The sequence below is a fragment of the Stenella coeruleoalba genome (assembly GCF_951394435.1).
Source record: "Stenella coeruleoalba genome assembly, chromosome: 1".
Lineage (NCBI taxonomy): Eukaryota > Metazoa > Chordata > Mammalia > Artiodactyla > Delphinidae > Stenella > Stenella coeruleoalba.
In genome coordinates this window covers 95474969-95500656 of record NC_137169.1, presented here as the reverse complement: position 1 = coordinate 95500656, position 25688 = coordinate 95474969, and the positions used below count along the sequence as shown (strand labels likewise).

The 25688-nt window shown below is 45.5% G+C and overlaps 1 protein-coding gene across 5 annotated transcripts in view; it reads right to left on the bottom strand.

The window, feature by feature from the left end:
* ELAPOR1 (endosome-lysosome associated apoptosis and autophagy regulator 1) overlaps nt 1-25688 on the bottom strand; it is a gene marked incomplete at both ends in the record, with an annotated part of 67976 nt that overhangs the window by 31783 nt on the left and 10505 nt on the right. For all 5 annotated transcript variants that reach the window (XM_079927827.1, XM_079927829.1, XM_079927825.1 and 2 more), the window contains one exon: nt 1528-1648. In XM_079927827.1, coding sequence (XP_079783953.1) covers nt 1528-1648 — 121 coding nt within the window. The remainder of the gene's footprint in view (nt 1-1527; nt 1649-25688) is intronic.

The window sequence follows — 25688 nt, the reverse complement described above, 5'->3', positions numbered from 1 at the left end:
CTTCTCCTTTCTGGTCCCACTGCCACTGTACTAGTTGGGATTCTTGTGACCTGTTAGTTCAACCATTGCAATGTCCTCCTAACTAGTTCCCTGTTTCTTGTCTTTGCTCATTCGGTGGTCAGCAGTATCTTTCTAAAACACTCATATGTACTATTATTTCTGTTATTTAAAAAATAATCAGGCACCATTCCCACTTTGGGTTATAGAATTAAGCTCTCAGCCTGGCATTCAAATTCTTCCCCAATTTTCCCCCAACCTAACTTTCTGGCTAGATCTCCCACTACAGACCTTTCTCCACCCTACTCCCATCCATCCCCTCCCTGTGTTGCCTCCACCCCAGCCCAGCTCTTCTCTGAATGTGTCTGATGTTCTCCCCCCTCCAAGCTTTTGCTCGAGTGGTTCTCCCAGCGGTTCCTGATCCCTAAGTATCCATAACTCCCATTCTCTTCACCTCATACAACACATCATATTGATGTGTGCCTCCCACTAGGCTCTGAGCTCCTCTAGGGATGGTGGCTCAGCGACTGGCACAGACATAGCAGGGGCTACATAAAGGTTTGCTGAAAAAAATGAATGGATGAACGGGTGTCTGCTCCTTCCACCAGACTGTACGCTTCTGAAGGCGGAGACTGTGCCTTATTTAGCTTTGTGGTTCACATAGCAGGTGCACGTAGTGCTCAAGAACGCTGGCCAAGTTTACCAAAGATGGCTCATTTGTTTCCATTAGTCACACCTCAGTTCTACTCAGATCTTAGCAATATCCATTCACGGATTTAACAAGTACTTATTTGCTCACCTAGTGAACCAGGCACTAGGCTAAGCTTGTTTTAGATTTTAAATGCCCTCAACCTCCTTTCCAAATTTTCAAGTATTCCTTGATTCTAGTTCCTGATTTTTATTGCTATCCACTGCCCCCCTTTGCATTTCTAAAAAGAACAGCTCAAGGGGAATAGCTGCCAGTGGTAGCAAAGTTGTAGCTGCAGAGTCCCAGAGGTGGGGTGGGAGCTGCAGGGAAGTCACTGCCTTTCCGGCTGCACGGTCAGCTCCACAGTCAGGGAAGATTCTTGTTCCCTGAAGTAATGCCCAGTGCATTTTAAAGGTCTGTCTCTGCAGAAAGTCATCTTCTCTGGCTTCTTTTTCAAGAATGACTGCAAATCACAATCTTTCCTAAATGAGTGACTGTGGCTAGTGAGTGTAGGTTGGAGAGAAATGCACAGCCAAAAAAAGAAAATGTATGCAAACAGAGAAAATATCTAAGTGGCACACAGCCGGAATTATTTTTACTTTATACCCTCATGGGATTTAAATCTGAAAATAAAACAAAAGTAAATTGAAACACCCAGTTTGCATCCACGAAATAACACTTCTGCACCAAATCTCGAGAGGTTTGGGGATGAGGACTGACCGGGTGGGAGGGGGGCGGGGCGAGATCTGATTCCTTAAGGCAGCCACACTGTCAGGAAGTGCCTAACTTGGATGGCAGGAGGCTTGGGGCAGAGGCCAAAGCTGAGAGGCAGGGCTGCTTACAGCACTCGGTGCCCTTGACGGGGTCAGGGAGGCTGGTGCACAGGCCCGGGGTATGCGGCACGGCGACCCTCCACCTGGAACCCAAGCTGTCACACGCAGTGTACTCGTAGTGGTACTCAGACTGCAGATGAGAGAAGAGTGGGCAAAATGTGCATTAGTAGCGGTCAAACATTAACAGCTTCCTACCCACTTCCTGTCCAGCACGATGGCTACTGACACTCATCGTCACAGTAACGAGCCCTGGGACCCCGGCAGGAAACAAGGCATCATGGAACCAAATGATTGTTATCAAACACGTACAGGAACTACGGTTATTGGATCATTCCTCTCCACCGGCCATGGTCTAGTCCCTAGAAACCCCCCCCCCTTTTTTTTTTTAATGACTCTCTTTGCGGTTGTGTATAAATGTCCTGATAGGCCAGAGGAATGTGAGAAGGTAACCAAAGAACAGGCTACAAACAGGTGGAATTTTTCTTGTCCCAAACTGCAGAATTTATGAGCAGGGACAGGTCCATGAAAAATTTACAAAGGATTGTGACAAAAGCTGTATTTCTGTTTCCCTGATTTCCTTGCATTCTTCATGCTCTCTCCTTTTCTCCAGAAAAACTATGAATTCCCACCTCGAATTTTATGAAAATGTCACATTTAGCCCAGGCAGGTGATGGGGTCTCATCACATGAGCCTATTCATGCCTAATTTCTCTGTGCAATGGAAACTCACAGCTCAGTTGCTTTACCTGAACTAAGAATAAACTGAATAACAACAACAAAACTGCCAAATCAAGCATTAAATAAAACAGCAAGAGCCACAACAAAAATCACAGAAAGCACTACTTGGGAAAAAGAAAGCACAATAAACGAGCCAAATACTCTTCAACATTTCTTCCTCTTTTAAATCTCATAATAAACAACAGTCCATAGAATTAATGTGAATTTGGGCTTCCCTGATGGCGCAGTGGTTGAGAGTCCGCCTGCCGATGCAGGGGACGTGGGTTCATGTCCCGGTCCGGGAAGATCCCATGTGCCGCGGAGCGGCTGGGCCCGTGAGCCATGGCCGCTGAGCCTGCACGTCCGGAGTCTGTGCTCCGCAACGGGAGAGGCCACAGCAGTGAGAGGCCCACATACCGCAAAAAAAAAAACCCAAAAAACTGTAAGAATTAATGTGAATTTGGTTCTGATAAGCATTTTACAATCCTTACTTACCAAAAACTATATTCAAGCCCTAAAGTACTTTGTATTACTGTATCCATAAGAAAAATAGAATTAATGTCCCCCTTCTACCCATATGAAAGGATGATTGCATAATATATAAATGCAAGTAGCTGGGGCTAAAACTGAGACAGTTTGAAGTTGGCTAACCTAAGAATGTATCAGAACCAAAAAAAGAAATCTTTACTTTTCCGAGGGGTTAAATAGACTGCCTTTCATCTCTTCTAAGATGCGTATTTCTTTCACATTTTAACATCTGTGAAATCAAGTTGTGGCTTATAACTGACACAATTAAGGAAGCATCGTGTCATGTTTTAACTGATGGAGTTTTTCCTTTCTTCTTGGTACATAAAAAACAGTTCTGTTTCTCCTGTGCTAGCTTGGCTTCTCGCGGCTTCCATGGAACTGTAGACACACTAGGGGTTCCCTGTACCTTATGCTATTCACTCCAGGCCCATCTACTAAGCACAGGCTTTCTTTTGGTCTTAGAAGCAGTGTTATTTCAGATTTGTGGAAATACAGTAAACATGTTGTTTCTTGATTTGTAGTTTCAGAAACTTAGGGTGCTGAGAGAACAATTTTAGAGCTCCATTTTTATTGTCTTCTATTATAAATATTTACCAAATATATATTGTCTGCCCAGCACTTAGAGGTACTAGATGTTGTGTCCAGTGTGGCTCAGGACAGCAACGCATAAACTGGGCACTTTCATCCAGAGGGAGCAGATGCGGAGTAGGAGGAGGAGTTGGGGGAATTGTGAGCCTAACTTTTTTTTTTTTGGCGGTACATGGGCCTCTCACTGTTGCGGCCTCTCCCGTTGCGGAGCGCAGGCTCAGCGGCCATGGCTCACGGGCCCAGCCACTCCGCGGTATGTGGGATCTTCCCAGACCGGGGTGCGAACGCATGTCCTCTGCATCAGCAGGTGGACTCTCAACCACTGCGCCACCAGGGAAGCCCCTACTTTTCCTCTTAATTCCATTCTTTTCTTCATCCCAGAGGACTCTGAGGATAAATAAGGCAACTACACATATATCAATTCAGGTCTAAAAATGATACTCTCCAAAGGGTTTTGCTGCAAGAAAGAGGGGTAAAATCCACAGTATGTAAATTAAATGGAGAACTGAGTGAATCAGGCGGAACGGATTCAATGTTCTGTCCGCGAACGTAATTATGCCTGTCATCTGCACAGTGCTTTTACATTCCCAAACACCATCTTATTTGATCTTTAAACTCCCAGAAGGCAAGCAGAGCAGGGGGCGTTTCCTCCATTGCACAGATGAGTAAACACTCTCCATGGGGTGAAATGGCTTGTCCAAGGTCACACAGCTGGTAAGTCACTGAGCTAGAACTCAGGCTTTGCTACCAGTAATCTTCCGCCCTCATAAGTCCCATCAAACACAAACTCACACTGGGAGCAATTTAACAGCCAAATCTAAAAATTAAGCAAGGCAGTGTTGGTTGTCTGCCAGCAACCAGGCTCGCTTCTGAGGCCTGAGAAGTGGTGTTAAAACATCTAATCTGGGGCTTCCCTGGTGGCGCAGTGGTTGAGAGTCCGCCTGCCGATGCAGGGGACGCGGGTTCGTGCCCCGGTCCGGGAAGAGCCCACATGCCGCGGAGCGGCTGGGCGCGTGAGCCATGGCCGCTGAGCCTGCGCATCTGGAGCCTGTGCTCCGCAACGGGAGAGGCCACAACAGTCAGAGGCCCGCGTACCGCAAAAACAAACAAACAAACAACACCTAATCTGTTCGAGCAGATCGTTTCAGTCACTCTGACTGCATTTGGCCTCTCGGAGACACATGGGCCAAGCCTGCTTCTCTTTGCATCGTCTTTCATTTGGTGTCCCCTGGGTCCCGCCCTGGTGGGAGGTTTGCCGGGAAAATGCTGGTTCCGAACCTTAGAAAGTTTCCCTTTCAATATGTGCTACTTTCCTTCATGTCACTTGGGGATATTTACACCACCCAATGTGGCTGGCTCTGCTGCAGCTGTTTCAAATCTGAACTATACTTTGCGATCTCACCATCCAAGACACAGGCTTAGACAGACAGTTAAATCAGAGACATAACTGGCAGCGCTCCTCAATTATATTCAGAGTTCTGTGAACAAATCAATTCCCCCTCAGTACCTCAGTTTAACCAGTGATCTGTCTTTGAGAGGATACAGTCTGCATAATATACAGATTCACAAAGGAGACACACGAATAGATTTAATTCATATGTCCAGCATACAATTCCTTGTTCTCCCCATTCACAAAGATATGACACAAATCACAATTTTAAATGGGGCACAGGAAGCAGTGGCTGCTGCCTGTTCATCGAGGAAAGAAGGGAAGGGTTTGAAAACGAGGGGTGGGCATCTTACTTAATCTGCCCTCCCCTAAACCACCCAGTCACATGTAATGCTCCCAGGGAACACAAGAAATTAGAGGGAAAACCCCCAAAGCTGGCATCTGCTTTGCCAAATATTGGTAACGCTGATCTTTCAGCTCCAGAAGAAGGATTCACTCAGACCCACAAGGTTTGGGGTCCTTGCTGTCTGGGTAATGAGTGGACTGCTGAAATGAAAAAATAATCACCAAGCCAGGATGGTGCCTGGATGCAAATGTGTGCTTCTTTCCACCTTTCCCCCTTCTTTCAAATAACATGTCTTAGTTTTTTAGATGATTGTCAAAGTAATAGATTAGAGACTAGAGATTGGTATCACCAGTCTACAGATTAAGTGCTAGAGAGGCATGTGGTCGCTATCTACTGTGGAAGATGCACAAGGTGTAAGCTGATGAGCTGGTGCCAAAGGGATGTGGTCCACGGCACAGGTGGTGCTTCGCTTCTTTGGCACGTGCACTAAGTAAATAGGCGAGCTAGAAGGGATTCCACGCCCCATCACCACATGGGGCTCAACCTCTCTCAGCCACAGCTGCCTCATCTGGAAAATGGGGACACACAAGTACCTGCCTCTCCAGAAAGCTGCCCAACTCAGAGTGTGAGTAAAGTTGAAATCTAGCTCAAGTTCTTCATGCTAGGCAGTGTGCCCAGAAAGGGGTGCCTTTTTCCCATGGGTAGTAGGTTGGTTGTGATCATAAATAAGATGATACAGGTCAAGCACTTACAGCAGTAGGTTTTTCAATCTTCAAAACATCTTAATGGAGTAGGTATTATTATTTTGCCATTTTACTGATGGGAAAACTGAGGCGTCAAGAGGTGAAGTTACCTGCTCAAGGCCACATAGCCTGGAGATTGCCAAGCTAGGACCGAACCCAGGCAATCTGAGTCCGTAGCCTGTGTTCCAGGCTGCTGGTGTTTGAGGGCAGCCTGTGTGGGCTACAGTCACACTCAGTGAAAGTGTGTCTGGGGCCCGGCACTGGCACTCAAGCTGCTGAAAACTTTGCAACAAAGGCCAAGGCATCAAAACCTTTGTGAACAGGGCCCAAAGGGGAAACAGTCAAGCCTGGCGCTATGTGGAATGGAAAGGCTGAAAGGCACTTAAACCTGGTTGGAGGACCTCGCCGTCAGGGACGCCTGCGGTTCTTGCCTGCCCACTATCCACAGCTCCCTCCCATGCAGCAGAGCCTCTTTGGAGGATACATCCCCTCCTTATTCTATTCCATCTAGGCGGGATCATCAGAAGAGGTGGCCATCTGTCCTCTGCCGAGGCACGGACACACGGCCCACACAAAGCAAATCAGAGGCTCTCTCCGGGTAAGCAGGAGATGGGATGAGGGGGTGAGGCCACTTCACCGTGAGTAGGGACCTGAAGTCGTTGGGAACTCAGGGAAGGATGAGGCGGGAAAGTGGGCTAGCTGGGGATAAGCCCCTCCCTACTTCTCAGCTCTACCTAGGGCTGGCGTTGGTGCCCCTCCCCAGCCAAAATCCACAGCAGTCATAAAGCTGAAAATTATGCCAGGTGAAATAAGCCAGCCACAAACGAACAAATGCTGTCTGATTCCGCGTATGTGAGGTGCGCAGAGTAGTCAAGTTCAGGAAAAGAGAAAGTAGAACAGTGGTTGCCAGCGGCTGGGCGCCCGAGTACAGAGTTTCAGTTTTGTAAGATGAAAATAATTCTGTTGATGGATGGTGGCGACGCTAACGCAACAATGTGAATGTCCTTAATGCCCGAACCGTACACTTAAAAATGATTAGGATGGTACATTTTATGTTACGTGTATTTTATCACAATTTTTAAAAAAAGTTATGCTACAGGAACATGCCCAATCTCTGACTTATCCTAATAAGTCCCCCAGAGAGTAGAAGCAGGATCATCTGGTAGTCTAAATTTAAGAAATATCCCCCAAATAAGATTATGTATGTCAGCTAATTGGATGGCCAAGTTCAAGAGGGAGGAGTGGAGGAAGGAGTGGAAGACAACAGACTGGAGTGGACATCATGACAGTCTCCCTGGAGATGCCCATGGTGGTTCCCTGATGCTTATGTGTTTGCCATTGACAACTCTTTGAAGCATTGCATTGCAGGTGTGCAAATAAATATTAATGCTAAAAACTACGTTTTTTCAAACATTCTGCTCTTTTGGAATTAAAATGTTTAAATTCTGGAAATACTGTTAACTTGGAACCTGTCAGGTTTTCTACGTTCTAGGAAAATGGTGTTCACTCATTCCGTGTTCAGCAAGTGTTTACTGAGGGCCTATTGTGTGCTAGGTTCTGGTGAAGCAGTGGTGTCTGAGACAAAGTCACAGCTCTCAAGCAGCATAGATGTGTATGAGGCGGGGAATGTGGGGCAGGGATGCACTGGGGAGGAGACAGACTATAAACACTTATGCACGTGCTAATTTCCAGTATTCCACCGTTCTCTACAATTATTTGTCATTGTACACTCTTGCTGGCCCCACTTTCTCCAGAGAAGGAATGTTGAAGCGCTAAAATGATGGTATTTGTAGGTGGAGCCTTTGGGAGATAATTTAGTCATGAGGGTGGAGCTCCCATGAAGGGAGTAGTGCCCTTAGAAGAAGCGAAGCAGAGCTAGCCCTCTCTCAGGCCTGGAAAGGATATAGCATGAAGACGGCTGTCTGCAAACCAGCAAGAATGCTCTCACCTGATACTGGATCTGCCAGCACCTTGATCTTGGACTTCCCAGAACTGTGAACTTTCCAGAGCTGTGAGAAATAAATTGTTCACGTTTTAAGCCACCCAGTCTATCGTATTCGGTTTTAGCAGTCCAAACAGATGAAGACAGTGTCTAGGGACTCTGGCAAAGACCGCAACATGTCTCTGACTCCAGCTTGACACGAACCATTGAACCACACTGTTTCTTTTTCAACTCATGATGGTTTGAAAGTCATGACAAGCCAGACCTGACAAAAAGATAGCCTAGCTGCCTAGAAGTAACCTCTGCCACAGCAGAGAAGACAGAGATGGCCAGCTACGACTGTCCGAGGGAGAAGCACTGGTGATTGGGTGGCAGTGAGGTCTAGAGTTTCAGTGGCCTTCTTCCTGCCAGGGCATTTCTCCAGCCCAGCTGGCCAAGGACACTGGCAACGGGTGGCCCAGACTGACTGGAGAGTCCAAGGGCTGCTTCCCAAACAGGGCCTCCAGTTGTTAACGTTGTGGGTATGGCACAGGCTGCAAAGCTCCTGGGGCCATGAGGGCTCAGTGAGCTGCTAAAACAAGCAGTCAGAGAGACTAAGAACAAATGGCTTAGTTGGGCATTCGACACTCTGGGCCTCGGTCTTCTCATTTGTAAAATGAGGAAGTTGGATTTAGGCGATTTCTAGCTTCTAAGATTCCTTCCAGTTCCAATACCTCATTATGTTATGGTTGGTGTGTGCATGGAAATCTGTTCTTTCCACCTTTCCCCCTCTTCCTTCAAAATGGCACTTCTGGGCTTCCCTGGTGGCGCAGTGGTTGAGAGTCCGCCTGCCGATGCAGGGGACACGGGTTCGTGCCCCGGTCCGGGAAGATCCCACATGCCGCGGAGCGGCTGGGCCCGTGAGCCATGGTTGCTGAGCCTGCGCGTCCGGAGCCTGTGCTCCGCAACGGGAGAGACCACAACAGTGAGAGGCCCGCGTACCACAAAAAAAAAAAAAAAAAAGGCACTTCTCAGTTTTTAAAATAATTATCAAAGTAATAAATGTTAATTGTAGAAGAGCTGAAAATACAGGCTAGAATTAAAAAGGGAATTAAAGTCTGCCATAAGCCTACCAAGCAGAGATCACTAGTTGTAACGTTTTATTGTATTTCTTTTCAAATTCATTTTCTATACATGCATATGCATTTTAAAAAACAAAATGAAGGGGCTTCCCTGGCGGCACAGTGGTTGAGAATCTGCCTGCCAGTGCAGGGGACACGGGTTTGATCCCTGGTCAGGGAAGATCCCACATGCCGCGGAGCAACTAAGCCTGTGCGCCACAACTACTGAGCCTGTGCTCTAGAGCCCGTGAGCCACAACTACTGAGCCCACGTGCCACAACTACTGAAGCCGCACGCCTAGAGCCCGTGCTCCACAGCAAAAGAAGCCACCGAAATGAGAAGCCCACGCACTGCAACGAAGACCCAACACAGCCTAAAATAAATAAATAAAAAACAAAATGAAGATCATATGGTATGTGGTTTCTTCTTCTGACTTTTTTTTACATTTTAGGTCACAAGCACTCTCCTGTGTCTTTAAGGTTGCACCATAATTTCTCTAACCATTTTCCTGTTGTCAGACATTGAGTTTTGTCCAATTTTTCCTTATTTTAAATAGCACTACAATGAAGCTTTATGTGTATCTCTGATTATTTCCTTTGGAGAGATTCCCAGAAGTGGGATTACTAGGGTAAAGAGTATGAGTTTCTTTAAGATTCTTGATCGGGGAGGATATTTCTAAGAGAAAACAGACATTTCTAAGTCTTTTTTATTTCTTCACTTTTTACTACAATAAATTTCAAATATATTTTAATTTTTTAATAAATTTATTTATTTATTTTTGGCTGCGTTGGGTCTTCATTGTCGAGCGCGGACTTCTCATTACGGTGGCTTCTCTTGTGAAGCACGGGCTCTAGGTGCGTGGGCTTCTTGTGGCATGCAGGCTCAGTAGTTGTGGCGCACAGGCTTAGTTGCTCCGTGGCATGTGGGATCTTCCCGGACCAGGACTCGAACCCGTGTCCCCTGCATTGGCAGGCAGACTCTTAACCACTGTGCCACCAGGGAAGTCCCTCAAATATATATTTTAAAAAGACAGAATATGATGACCCCTATGTACCCATCACCCAGCCTCCATACTTATCAGTTTCTGCCATTCTTGCTCATCTACCTCTACGCAGTCCTCATTTACTTCTATCCACTCCTCCCCAATCGAAGTTGTTATTTTTTCTAGGTTTTTTTTTTATTTTTAGCAAAAATTTATATACACTGAAATGGACAAATCTTAACTTGTTCAGTTTGGATAAATGGCTACACTTGAGTAAAACAAAGAATCACCGCCCAGAGACTGCTGGGGAGAGCGGTAACCCCTCGGCCACCGCCCCCCACAGACAGAGCCAAGCAGAGTCTCAGATCCTGAGTCTTAGAGTCACCAAGCCAGTGCTGCACAAAGTCACAGCCACCAAGGAAGCAGGTGAGCAACACAACTTGGGTTTGTCTTGGCTGGGACAGGGCCTGCGTCAAGAAACAGGTTCTTAAGTAAACCCGGCTTCTGACTAGAGGCCTTGGGGTCTGGAGGAGGCCCCCTCCTGCTCTTCCCCCAGCTGCAGGCTCAGCCCCGTCTCCTCTCACCATCCCTGAAGGGCAGATCCTTTGGGGGCCGGGTGCACCAGGCAAACACCTGAGCTGGTACAGTGGGGCCAGTAGGTATTTGTTGGTTCAGCTGCAGATGCCACTTTGCTTGGAAAGCCTCTGACCTAGACGGGAGCAGATCCCATTAAACAATCCTGACTGTCAAGGAGAGACCAGCCCTTCGCTGGGAGGGAGGAGTGAGCTCTACTTAGCACAGAACATGGAAGACCACGGTGAAATGTCAGAATTTGAACATCACGGCCCCAGAGAGACTTTCTCTGTTGCCCAGCCCTAGCCGGATGGTTTCCCAAACTCCTGTTCTTTGTTCTTTTGGCTTTGGAGTGTCCTCACTCAGGTTTTGGGTGGATGGTCCGCTGAGGCTCAGAGACACAGTGACCTTGACGTCTCAGGACCTTTCCTATTGTTCGCTAGCCATCAGACTGGAGAGACTCCCTCTTTCCTCCCTTCTCTCCCTCCCTCCTTCCCACCCTTTTAAGACTGCTAACTCAGTAGCAGTGTCTCCTGGGCCCTAAAGGCCTAGACATACCAGTCCTCAACCTCTGGTGCCTACATCTGTCTGATTATCACAACCGTCTGGAGATCACATTAAAAATACAGATTCCTGGGTTCTACCTCCAAGATTCTGATTCCCCACTAGATCTTTTTCTCCTTCCGCCCTCTTTCAAAACTCACTCTTTTATGCCTCAAGACTTAAATATTTATCCCATTTGGAAGCAAATCATATAAATACATCTCACACAAGACAGGGACCTTTAATCTAGGATTCTGGACCACTTTCCCCATAAAACCAGATACAGAATTTTAGGTATATGCATGTTTCTGGGCACTGTTTTCATCAGATCCTCTAAGGAGTCTGTTATCCATCCCCTCACACACAGGAAAATCATTGACATCTATAATAATGCGTTCTTAATTTTTAAATGGCTTAATATTTTTACCCCACAACAGGCTGTTCACTTTTTAACAGGGGGCTGAAATATTTTAACCCAGGCACTTTCAAATTCTGCTCCAGAGTCTAGGGGTTTAGAAAGCCAGACCCTTCAAAGGGGAGTGGGGATTCCCCACTTTAATGGAGCAAGGTTGTTTTTAAAAATCTGTTTAACATGCTAGTCTTCTCAGTTTAGGTTTTGTTTGAATCGGAAGTTCCACACTCGGGCTTCCCTGGTGGCACAGTGGTTGAGAGTCCGCCTGCCGATGCAGGGGACGTGGGTTCGTGTCCCGGTCCGGGAGGATCCCACATGCCGCGGAGCGGCTGGGCCCGTGAGCCATGGCCGCTGAGCCTGCGCGTCCAGAGCCTGTGCTCCGCAACGGGAGAGGCCACAACAGCGAGAGGCCTGCGTACCGCAAAAAAAAAAAAAAAAGTTCCACACTCAGAAAAAGTTTAACACCAATCTTTACTTGAAAGAGCAAATCCCTAAAGGTGAAATTGCAGGCATGAGGCAGAATCACAGAGTTAAGGATGCCTTTTTGGCCTTCTCTTAATCCCCCTACATAGTCAGTTGTTACCTCTACCTACAAGCGATGCCCCCTCTCTCCCAGAGCAGGCACCAGCTGACACACCCCAAGCAGGCTGACCCCTGCCAGCTGTCCTCAATCTGTGTGCTGTTGCCTAGCAACACGGTGTCAGGAGCCCTAGGGATCTCAGGAGTATGGGGGAGCCCTGGTCTTACATTGCCCCTTCTTTCACATTTTCTATTCTACTCTGGAATTCCAGATTCCATTCTGATCAAATACAGCAGAGATGGTGCTTGGTGTCCCCAGCAGGACCTGCCCTGCTGGTTTGGCCGTGGACACAACACACAAAGCAGATACGGGGTCTCTACACCCAGCTGGGGCAGTTTGTGGCACCGTGCTCTGGGCCAGACAGGCCTCTGACCCTGAGGTCTAACCTGTCTGTAACTAAGCTGCTTGTCCATTTTGGGCACAGTCTTGGTTGGGGGCCCTTAGGAGACAGGACTGGTACCGTGATAACAGCTGCCGCTAATGAGGGCTTATGACCACCCATGTGCCAGGCTCTGGACTGGGCACTTTACATGCATCTTCCCTTTAGTCCCACAAGCCTCCCTGCTATTATCCCTACTTCCCTGACCTCCCTGTTTACGGTTGTAATCCACTCCCCTCAGTCCCACTGATCCTCAAATCCTGAATGACCTTTTTTCCATAGCACGTATCACCTTCAAACACACTTTATAACTTAGTTATTCATTATATTTATTGTCTATTTCTGCCCCTGCCCTCACTGCAGATGAGATGTAAGCTCCAGGGATCTTTGTTTTTGCTCACTGATGCAGCCAAAGAGCTCAGAAGAGTGCCTGACACACAATAGCTATCAATAAGTATTTGTTAACAAGGTCCTACTGTCTAGCACAGGGAACTATATTCAATATCCTGTGATAAACCATAATGGAAAAGAATATGAAAAAGAATACATAGATATGTGTAAATAGTCACTTTGCTGTACAGCAGAAACTAAACACAACATTGTAAATCAACATACTTCAATAAAATTTAAAAAAATAAAATAAATGATAAATATAAAACAATAAGTATTTGTTGAGTGACTGAATGGTGAGCAACGGCATGACTTGAGAGCAGCTCTGGAGCTGTGCAGACACTCCAGATTACAGCCAAAAGATCTAGACTCTCATCTTGGCCTGACACCCCCAAACTATATGATTATGGGCCCGTTATTAAATCTCCATGTACCTCAGTTCCCTCCCCCATAGAGCAGGGGTGCTAACACTCTGCTAAGATGATTAACAGATTCCTTCCCCCTAAACTGACTAACATCAAACTATCAAGACAATTAGGAGATTAGGTTCAGGAATGCTCTTTGTAAACTGGTTAAAGAAGAAGAAGAAGCCAGCTACTGGTTAAAGAAGAGAGGGCACGTGGAGGGGTCACCCAGGTCCTTCTCTCCTCTTTCTGGCAATAGGACAGGGAGAAAGGAGCCAGGTGACATTTCTGGCCTAACGGCAAAGATGACAGCAGCAGTTCGATCCTCCTAGTTTCCCCTGATGTTTACCACCCACGCTGACTCACCCTCTTCTCTGATCCTAGTCTACCCATACATATGAAACAACATCTGTCCTTTTTCCCCCAGCAACTCCCCCAAAGCTAATCTCTCCAGGAGAAAGCCTGGTCGTTGACATTTATGACACTCGGTAACAGCGGCCAGTCCGTCAGGTGCAGAGGGCTTTTCATATTGCTTGTAAATATCCCTAGGATTGAAATGGCTTTGTAGCCAGGAAACAAAATGTCCCTTTATAAATTCTAATCCCTTTCTGATAGGTGAGAGTTTGGTACACACATCTGTCTACAAGGCAGGGCTTTATGAGATTGTATTTCAAAGATGTGCCTTTCTTGGTTTTTAATGAGATCAAAATGTTCCATTAAATGTTTTCACCTAGGCTTTTAATCATGCCTGAAAGAAACAGGCCATCTAGGTCCTGGCTTATGCAAAACTCTCCAAGGATAGCTTAGTGTTTGGACGTGTTAGCTGTTTAGGGTGGAGAGCTTGAACCTGGAGGATAGACTTCTAGCCTAGAGAACCAAGTCAACAGACAAGGCTTCTGTAACTCCAAAGGAACAAATATACGTGAGCAGCTGCAACACCACGATCTCCCAGTACACTGTTTTTCAAACTGGGGTTTAAGAGTCGTCAAACGCTTACTCATTAGCGGTCACTCACCATCTTCCCAGCCCCTGGATACCACAAATCTACTTTCTGTCTTTATGGATTTGCCTATTCTAGACATCTCATATAAATGGACTCCTACAATATGTGGCCGTTTCCATCTGGCTGCTTCTACTTAGCGTATTGTTTTCAAGGTTCATCCATGTTGTAGGATGCATCAGTACTTAATATTATGGCTCATGAATGTTCCATTGTATGGATGTACCACATTTTATTTATCCATTCATCAGTTGATGGACATTTGGGTTGTTTCTATTTGGGGGCTATTATTAATAATGCTATTATGAATATTCACATGCAAGTTTTTGTGTGAACATATATTTTCAATCTCTTGGGAATATACTTCGCAGTGGAGTTGCTGGGTCAAAAGGTAACTCTATGCCTAACTTTTTGATGAACTACCGAACTGTCTTCCACAGTGGTTGCACCATTTAATATTCCCCCCAGCAATGTATGAAGGTTTCAATTTCTCCACATCCTTGTCAACACCTGTTATTATCTGTCTTTATGGCAGCACCAGTGGTTCACTTTATCTCTCTTTTTTAAAAAATTTATTTATTTATTTAATTTTGGCTGCGTTGGGTCTTCATTGCTGTGCGCGGGTTTTCCCTAGTTGTGGAGAGCGGGGGCTACTCTTTGCTGTGGTGCGCAGGCTTTTCATTGTGGTGGCTTCTCTTGTACGTGGGCTTCAGTAGTTGTGGCTTGCAGGCTCTAGAGCGCAGGCTCAGTAGTTGTGGTGTACTGGCTTAGCTGCTCTGCGGCATGTGGGATCTTCCTGGACCTGGGCTCGAACCCGTGTCCTCTGCACTGGATTCTCAACCACTACGCCACCAGGGAAGCCCCACTTTATCTCTTAAATGGATCCTCCACTACCGCCTGACAGAATCCTCTGTTTCCATCAGGGCCACATGCAGCTGTGGACTAGAGTTCACTTGTCTGAGTTGGCAAGAGCTGACTGTGCTCATCTCTTCCCAACTCCATGCTCAATGACACTGATAGCTTAAAATTGGCTATGATGGAAGTATCCACACCATGGAAATCAGCAAACATTAAAAAGTTGAACTTCCCTTCCCCTCCCTAAAGAGCCAGTTGTTAAACGTTTATCAGCACATCACTAACAGCATCCACTTACTCCAAACTCCATAGCTTTCTTTGACTTGCTCTTTTCTTCAGCTTGCAAATCCACCCTTCTCCCTACACATCCTCTACTTCAATTAAAATCCTAGTCTTCTCTAAGGTTCAGTTGAACTCTCTTATATGTAGAGTTTCAATTGCCTTCATGGACTGATGACTCCAAGTTTCTATCTGGAGCTCAGCCCTTACTCTTAAGCTCCCAGTCCTTATCTAGTGTAACTGCCTGATGTGCCTCAAGCACATCAGATCCAACATTTAAAATAGTTCTCGGGCTTCCCTGGTGGCGCAGTGGTTGAGAGTCCGACTGCCGATGCAGGGGACACGGGTTCGTGCCCCGGTCCGGGAAGATCCCACATGCCACGGAGCGGCTGGGCCCGTGAGCCAAGGCCGCTGAGCCTGTGCGTCTGGAGCCTGTGCTCCGCAACGGGAGAGGCCCGTGTATAGCAAAAAAAAAAAAAAGTTCTCAACTGCTCTCCCCACTGCTGTTCTGTATCTAACTGAATGGTGCCATCATCCACTTTGTGATGGCGATACTGGTCTTCAGGGGTTTTTGAAATTAATTTTTACTGGAGTACAGTTGATTTACAATGTTGTGTTAGTTCCTGCTGTACAGCAAAGTGAATCAGTTGTATATATATATATATATATATATCTCCACTCTTTTTAAGGTTCATTTCCCATATAGGTCATTGCAGAGTATTGAGCAGAGTTCTCTGTGCTATACAGTAGGTTCTTATTCGTTATCTATTTTATGTATAGCAGTATGTATATGTCAATCCCAATCTCCCTATTTATCCCTCCCCACCTTTCCGCCTTGGTAACCGTAAGTTTGTTTTCTACATCTGTGACTCTATTTCTGTTTTGTAAATAAGTTCACCTGTACGTTTTTTTTAGATTCCACATATAAGCGATATCATATGATATTTGTCCTTCTCTGTCTGACTTACTTCACTCAGTATGACAATCTCTACGTCCATCCTTGTCACTGCAAATGGCATTATTTCATTCTTTTTTATGGCTGAGTAATATTTCATTGTATATATGTGCCACATCTTCTTTATCCATTCATCTGTTGATGGACATTTAGGTTGCTTCCATGTCCTGGCTGTTGTAAATAGAGCTGCATTGAACATTGTGGTACATGACTCTTTTTGAATTATGGTTTTCTCAGGGTATATGCCCAGTAGTGGGATTGCTGGGTCATATGGTAGTTCTATTTTTAGTTTTTTAAGGAACCTCCATACTGTTCTCCATAGTGGCTGTATCAATTTACATTCCCACCAACAGTGCAAGAGGGTTCCCTTTTCTCCACACCCTCTCCAGCATCTATTGTTTGTAGATATTTGATGATGGCAGTTCTGACCAGTGTGAGGTGATACCTCATTGTAGTTTTGACACTGCTACATTTAGCACCTTTTCAAGCCAGGAACCATGTCTTTGACACCTTTCTCTCTTAGGCCCTGTGTATAATCACTGAGACCCTATCTATTTTCTGCCTCCAAAATATCTCTTGCATCAGTCTCCCACCCGCACTGCTACTAATGAAGACAAAACAGTGACTTCTTGCCTAGAGGAGCCTTCTCATTGTTCTCCTGGGCTTTGCTCCCTCCTCTCCCCCAAGACACTCTACAGGCTACAGCCAGAGTGACCCATCTGAAATGCAAATCAGATTGAATCACTGCCCCACTGTTGCCCTCAGGGTTGGCACCAGACTCCTCGAAAGGTCTACAAGTGCCTTCAGGCACTTCCCTGGCAATCCAGTGTTTAAGACTCTGCACTTCCAGTGCAAGGGGTGTGGGTTCGATCCCTGGTCAAGGAACTAAGATCTCACATGGCATGCGGCGCGGCCCAAAATATATAAATAAATAAATAAAAATAAATAAATACAAGTGCCTTTACTCCCTGGCCCCTGCTTACTTCTCCAGCCATCTGTCAGTTTATTCCTGCTCTATGCCCAAGGCCATAACACTTTGAGATGGTGCCTTTTTACCTCAAAGTAATTCAACTAAAAATATGCACTAAGAATATGGTGAGGGGATACAGATATGATCAAGGCAGTCTTGGCATTTATAGGGACCACTGTGGACAGCTGAATAGGTTGTACACTGCACAATCCCAGAGAGTGCTATTCACATAATAGTCTACTAAGGTCCTAGTGTATAAAACACATACAACAAAGTAAGAATATTCTAAATATATACAGAAGCATAATATCAGGGAGAAAGTGACAGTTGAGAAATAACATGCTTTAAGAATCTAAAAAAGAAGTGATTTCTTTAATGCTTCCTAGCTATCTTTTTACCTCCAATCCATGTCTATAATCTCCTGGTTTATAGTATCTGGCATTCGGTCCCATTCTGAATAATTAAAATTAATTTAAAGGAACCCTGCATGATACCTTGCTTTTGTGACCAGCATGTTGCTCCATGAGCATTCTCGTGCCCCTGATTTTATTCTCCTAGAGAGAGAAGCCTATGGTCAGTGCTGCCATCATGTCTTCTGTGTGCCACCAGGGCTACAGGCTGCCCCAGGAGTGCAAACTAACTTCAGGAGTAAGTCTGAAGGCAGCAGGGATCACTTCCTGGCAGGAGAACTAGATGGTGGGGGACAAGGGTGGGAGGGACATTTACTTTTGATTCTGTACCCCTTTAAACTTTTTGAATTGATTACCATGTGGGTGAATTACCTGCTAAAAAAAATTCAATCAAGTTTGCTTTTTCTTAAGCAATGCCTCCCTTAGAGGGAAGTGGTTTTGTTTTGTTTTGTTTTGTTTTGTCAGTATTCTTAGAGCTGGCAGTGGAGGCTGAAGCCATATTTTACCACCTGGGCTGGAGCTGACATTGTCATTGTGTTTCTCTTACCCCTGGGAATACGTTCTTTAGAGGAAAAATTAGGAAATCAGCAAGTCTCAGCCTGCTGGTGGAGGGAGGGTGACAGGAACAGTTTCTTTTATTATGTTTGACGTCTTATCTGTGTCTCACCCAGGGATCTTATCAGTTATGGGCACTGATGAGGGTGATGTGTGGATGCAAGAACCAGAGAGGCTGAGTAGACACCTGGGCAGGTGCCTCTTGTCCTGTAAAATGAAAACTGTGCTGGTGACTGGTGTAGCTGTGGATGTATTGTTTGCAAAAGTTGTGAATAAAAATCCCAGGCTCTTCTCTGAGACAGTCTCACCCTAGGTCATTGCCACGTGTCACCAACAGAGATTCTGACCCAGCCTCCTGCCATCGGGGAAACTGGAGATGGGTGAGCGGAGAATCAGCTCTAGAACGCCTGGCCTCCTCTGTTCAACCTGATCCTAAAGGCAAACAAAATGTTGGCTCTTGCTTAAGCAGACTTGGTTGCAGCCCAGGGTCCAGATCTGGGGGCAGGAGTAGCTGAAATTGTGCTGGGGCAGGTGGTTTTAGAAATGACTCCCAGCAGCTGACCAAGTTTCTGCACCAGCAGACTCCAGTCCCTGTCCCATAAAGCGGCAATCTAGTCATCCTGGGCCTCAGTTAACTTAATTTTCATTCTAGAAATAGCTAAGAAATCAGACAAGTCTGTACACATGTGAAGGAGAGAACGCAGATCTTTCTCGTGTGCCCTTTATACGATTTGAATTGCTTACCATGTGGCTGTATTACCTGTTCAAAAAAATAAATTTAAAAATAAAATATTTTTTAGGGCTTCCCTGGTGGCACAGTGGTTGAGTCTGTCCGCCTGCCGATGCAGGGGACACGGGTTCGTGCCCTGGTCTGGGAAGATCCCACATGCCACGGAGTGGCTGGGCCCGTGAGCCATGGCCGCTGAGCCTGCGCGTCCGGAGCCTGTGCTCCGCAAAGGGAGACGTCACAACAGTGAGAGGCACACGTATCGCAAAAAAAAAAAAAAAAAAAAAAAAAAAATATATATATATATATATATATATATATATATATATATTTAATGTATCACCCTGCCTTTGTCACTTATTTCTTCAGAGTGGCCTGGGTTTACAACTGATCTCCAAAATAAAAGAGTCAGAAGAGAGCATTGCACTGTCTCTTCCGACCCCATAGAATGCCCTGCCTAACCCTCTTCACCCCTCCGGTTCCTCATGAAGCACCCTTTCCTAGGCCTTCAAGAAACAGTCTCGATCCTTCTAGAAGGTGAGACCTCCATCCTTCACACCACTCATGGCGTGATGATCATCAACTGCCTTGCTCTGTTGTTACTTCTCAGTTCACCTGGTCCCAATTAGATGGTAAATTCTCTGACTCATATTTCTGTGTCACAACCCCTAAATGAATAACTGTGCTTTGCCTGCAACAGACACTCCCCAGGCATTTTGGAAAATGTCATATTATCGTAGATTGAAGCGAGGTCTACTAATCTAAACTCCAACCTGGTGCAGACATCCCTGAGTGACCTGATGGATGGTAGAGAGGTTGGACAACTGAGAGATTCAAAAGATCTAGAGGCAGAGGAGTGTACTCTTCAGATTATTTAGCAGTAATTATACCTACACTAAAATTTTTTTTATTTTTTAAATTTAATTTAAAATCTTTTAATTATCAGCATGTTTATATAAAAATTCAAATAACAGAGAGATGTATGGATAAAAAGTAAATGTCCTCCTTCACCTCTCCTCACTGCACCCATGAATGATGCCATATTAATCATCACAGGACCTGCATCAATCTGCTAGGGCTACTGTAACAAGGTACCACAAACTGGGTGGCTGAAACAACAGAAATCTACTCTTTCACAGTTCTGGAGGCTAGAACTCGGAAATCAAGGTGTCAGCAGGGTTGATCCCTTCCAAAGCTGTGAGGGAGAATCTGTTCCACACCTCTCCAGCTAGCAATCCTTGGCGTTCCTAGGTTTGTAGCAGCATAACTCCAGTCTTCACATGGCATTTTCCCTGTGTATGTCTGAGTCCAAAATTCTCCTTTTTATAAGGACATCAGTCATATTGGATTGGGGCCCACCCTAATGACCTCATCTGAACTTGACTACATCTGCAAAGACCCTATTTCCAAATAAGTCACATTCTGCTCTAAGGTACACATGAATTTTTGGAGGGCATGATTCAACCCATAACAGTGCCCATACCTCAGATTTTCCATCTAGGCAAGGAAAGACTCATAGCTCTAAGTTCCATGCTGTGAAATTTGAGAAATTTCCCTTTTGGGACCAAAAAAAAAAAAAAAAAAGTAAAAGCAGAATTATGTTGCCTCCTTCGAGAGAAATAAAATTAATCCTTATTATGCATCTTTCATGGTCTTCAAACTTTGCAAATTTCATCTCTTTAGTCTTCACAACCACCCAAAATTCCTTGACATCAAAGACTGTCCCATCCATTGTCATATCCCCACTGTGTAGCTTAGAACTTGGTGCTGCAACAGTTATAAAACAAATATTTTTTTGAGTCAATGAACTCTGTGGGGTTGATGTTATTTCCTCCATTTTAAGGATGAAGAACTCAGTGCAGAGATGCTCAGACACATGTCCCAAAGTCACACAGCTGGTAAGGAAGCTGCAGGTTTGGAACTCAAGCCCAAACCTGCCTTTCTTCAAAGTGCATGTCATTTCCATTATACTTAAGCCAATGGTTCTCGAAGTATGTTCGCAGGACCAGCAGCCCCAGCAGTGCCTGGGAACTTGTTAGAAATGCAAAGGGATCCCCCTGGTGGTGCAGTGGTTAAGAATCCGCCTGCCAGTGCAGGGGACACGGGTTCGAGCCCTGGTCCGGGAAGATCCCACGTGCCACAGAGCAACTAAGCCCGTGTGCCACAACTACTGAGCCCACGTGCCACAACTACTGAAGCCTGTGCACCTAGAGCCTGTGCTCCGCAACAAGAGAAGCCACCGCAATGAGAAGCCCGCGCACTGCAGAGTAGTCCCCGCTCGCTGCAACTAGAGAAAGCCCGTGTGCAACAACAAAGACCCAACACAGCCAAAAATTTTTTTAAAAATTAAATAAATAAATAAATAAATAAATATAATAAATAAAAAGTTGCAAGTTACCTATGTTGTATGAAAAAAAAGTTAAAAAAAATACAAATTCTTAGGCCTCTTCACCGATCCACTGAATCAGAACCTCTTGGATGGGGCCAGCATTCTGGGTTTTAGCAAGCCCTCCAGGTGACCCCAGCAGTTTGGCAGCCCCTGTGCTAAACCGGGAAGCAACTGGGAGAAGTTGAGAGTGGGTGTGACCTTAGAGACTGGCTTGGTCTTTTTTTTTTTTTTTTTTTTTTGAGTTGCCTATGCAGTTCCAGGATTTCCAGAAACCTTACCTTCTATTCCAACCATTGTTATTTTTTGATGCTGAAAAATTACATTACCCCACTATTTTCAGAAAGGAGGGAGGAAAGAGAGATAAGAGTGCCCAGAGGTAAGTATTCAAATCTGAACTCTTTCTTCCAGTTTCTTTCCTCTGCTGCAAATAATGAGACACTCTGGGAGAAGCTCAGATGAAAACACCATGAGAACTCTCAAGTTCAGCTTCAGCTTCACCCAGAAAAGAACACTGACAGTCCTCTCGAGGATAAAGTTGGCAAGATGCTTTGAGAGCTGCCAAAGGGCTTCCAAGGTGAATGAAGTAATTGAAGGTGGAATGAACTCAGCTCTGCAGAATTTCATCCACACAATCATGAAAGAAGAGACCAGAGCAGCAGGTGCAGCAGCCGGCTGAGCAGATATCCATTTCTTATCTGTAAACCAACAGGGCACGGTCATAAATCTTAAGCCAGCTGTTCACTGGATGGAGGGTTGGGACTCAGGAACCGTTTGCAAGAATGACCTGTTTCTTAAAGAATGGCACTTTTCTTCCCGAGGATCTGGATGGCAGAAGAGGGTGGCAGCTAGATGGCAGCTGGAGGGGAGAGGCCTGGAGCCCTGTGAGGTGAAGGCTTGCGTAAGGCCCAAACCAGGGTTCTGCCACTGGGCTCAGCCTGGAGAAGGTTAGGAGGCTTTGCAGCTTAAAGCAAGAGGAGGGAACTGTGCCGCTGACTCGCCAGCAATGTTCTCCTTTGGGAAACTGTAATATTGTCCATTGTCAAAAGGGGAGGTGGGGCTGGGGGAAGGGGAGCTGGAAGAAAGAACAGGATCTAAAGCAGAATGCTCAACTTCAAGCCATTTGCCTATGTTCACTTTCTTGGGTGTCTTCTACAAGATAGAAAAATGAAATGCTCCTTTACACGCGACCAAAATTGGTCTCAGCATTCCTCTTGCCCCTTCCACGTCCTCCACCCACAGCCAGGCACCTGACAGTGCCAGAGGCTCTGGCAACCACCATACACAGTCATTTCCAAAGGCTCCCCTGGGGCAGCCTGGGCCACCATCACTGGGAACAGAGTCCACATCACCACCTCTTGCTTTGCCAAAGTAGAAATGGCCTGAGTCCAAGAGTGAAATTTGGTGTTAGAAATTAAGGCAGGATGCCATTCTCTCTAATTTTCAGGAAGACCTCAGATGATGCTCCTGTTTTTTCAGCAGCCACAGGAGGAAATAGGACAAACCTTCCCACTTCTTTATTTTTATACCTACTGATAAACTGCCTCGTTTTTTTCTCCCACTCTGAGCTGTGCCAACTTCTATAATGGTTAATAGATGGTAATTAAACATCAAGTTCCCGGCTATTTCAATTTGAGACCAAAGGAAATTGGTTTTAAAACTAAGATTCTTGGGACTTCCCTGGTGGTGCAGTGGTTAAGAATCCACCTGCCAATGCAGGGGACAAGGGTTCAATCCCTGGTCCGGGAAGACCCCACATGCCGCAGGGCCAGTAAGCCCGTGGGCCACTAAGCCCGTGCACCGCAACTACTGAGGCTGTGCGCCACAACTACTGAGCCCACGAGCTGCAACTACTGAAGCCCACGTGCCTACAGCCACCACAATGAGAAGCCCATGCACCTCAACGTTTGCCACTAGAGAAAGCCCGTGCACAGCAACGAAGACAAAATAATAAATAAATATTTTTTTAATTATTAAAAAAAAAGATAAATAAAAACTAACATCCTCATTCCCTCTCTCTCTCTCTCTCTCTCTCTCTCTATATATATATATATATATGATTTATATTTCAGATATAAATACAGCTATATATATATATATATATGTAACTATAAGTTCTCTATAAACAATGCCTGGCACATAGTAGGTCTGTGATAAAATTTGTTGAAAGACAATTAATTGAATGAATGAGTTCATACATACATACACATTGGCTTCTCTCGTTCAATTTATTTCAGTTTTCCAAAGCATGTATCTAAGCATATAACCACGCTGCTCAAAAAACTTCTCCAGTGGGTTCAGAATCAAGTTCAATCTTTCTCCTTAACACAGTCTATTCTATAAGAGCCTCCAAGACTGGCCTCAATCCACCTTCCCATACCCTTTCCTCTCCCCTCCACTAAAGCCACCCTGGACAACCTGAAATTCCCCCATACAAGCCCTGCATATTCCCATCTCCTGGCCTCAAATGTCTTTCCCTGGTGACCTGCCCAAAATCTACTCTATACTGGGGTGAGGACTAAGCTTTGAGACAGGCCCTCAGATGCTACCAGTATACCCCCAAAGCCTTCTCTGATTTCTTCAATTTCCCTCTTATAGTGCAAACCAAAAGCCCTTTGTTTATATTCAATTTTATATAAGTGCATTCTATTTATGGACATAATCCCTCTCCCCCACTAAACTGTAAACTCCTTGAGGGCAAGCATTGGGCCAATTCATTCCACATTTGCATCTGCAAGCACAGTGCCTGACACATTTGGAGTGCTCGAAATAATTACTGTATTAATAAGTAATAATAATAACATGGAGATTTAGGAACATCAAATTCAGGAAAACTAGTCCAACAGTTAATGGAATGGATGATTTCATGATACACTGTGATGTGGTGGTTTTAAAATATGTCCACATAGTCTCTGATGTTTCTCCCTTCAAGAGGAAGATAGAGCTTAATTCTCCTCCCCCTGAGTGTAGGCTGGACTCAGTGACTTGCTTCTAATGAACAGAATATGGCAAAAGTGATGGTGTGTGACTTTTGATATTAAGTTATAAATGGTGTTGTGGCTTCTTCCTTGCTCTCTCTGATTCCCCGCTCTGGAGGAAGCTGGCTGCCTTGTCATAAGGACACTCAAGCAGCCCTCTGGAGGGACCCATATGCGAGGAACAGACTCCTGACAATAGCCACACGAGTGACCCATCTTGGAAGCTGATCCTCAAGTTCTAAACAAGCTCTTGGGTGACTGCAACCCTGGCCAACGTCCTTTTTTTTTCCTTTTTTAATTTTTGGCTGTGTTGGGTCTTTGTTGCTGCACAACGGCTTTCTCTAGTTGCAGCGAGCGGGGGCTACTCTTGGTTGTGGTGCGCGGGCTTCTCATTGCGGTGGCTTCTCTTGTTGCGGAGCACGGGCTCTAGGTGCGCGGGCTTCAGTAGTCGTGGTTCGCGGGCTCTAGAGGGCAGGCTCAGTAGCTGTGGCGCACAGGCTTAGTTGCTCCATGGCATGTGAGATCTTCCCGGACCAGGGATCGAAACCGTGTCCCCTGCATTGGCAGGCGGATTCTTAACCACTGCGCCACCAGGGAAGTCCCCTGGCCGAAATCTTGCTGGTAACCTCATAAAGACTCTGAGCCAGAATCACCCGGCTAAGCTCCTCCTAAATTCCTGACCCACAGAAACTGTGAGAAAAAATTTTTGTTATTTTAAATCACTAAATTTTAGGGTAATTTATTATAAGGCTATTGCCTAATAGATAATAGATAACAATCCATTCCCCCAAAAAAGGTACAGTTTTTCATTCTTGTTGGACCAAAGGAGATTCCTGATTTTACAAGGTTAATAACTCTGTGTTAAAATACTGATACGCTCTTCTCTTCACCTGATACACCCTATTACCTCTTCAGTTCTTACCTAAGTTTACCACCTCTTTAAGGCCCTGCTTGACTCTCCCACTTCTTCCGCAAAGTTCTCTTTAACCACTCCAGCCCACACTGAAATAATTTTTCTGTTTATACTTTGGCACTTGATAACTATAATTGCTCCCACCTATGGAGTCCTTACTATGTGCCAGTGTACCAGGCTGAAGAGTGTCCCTCCAAAGTTTGTGTCTACCCGAAGCCACAGAATGTATAATCTTATTTGGAAATAGGGTCTTTGTAATCAGCTAAGATGAGGTCGTCCTGGATTAGGGTGGGCCCTCAATTCAACGACTGGTGTCCTTATAAGGAAGCCATGTGAAGACACAGAGAGACACACAGGGAGAAAGCCGTGTGACAATGCAGGCAGAGTTTGGAGAGATGCAGCTGCAAAGACAAGACACGCCAAGGATTGCTGGCAACCACCAGAAGCTGGAAAGGGGCAAGGCAAGATTCTCCCCTAGAGCTGTCAGAGACAGCATGGCACTGCCGACTTTCTGATTTCAGACTTC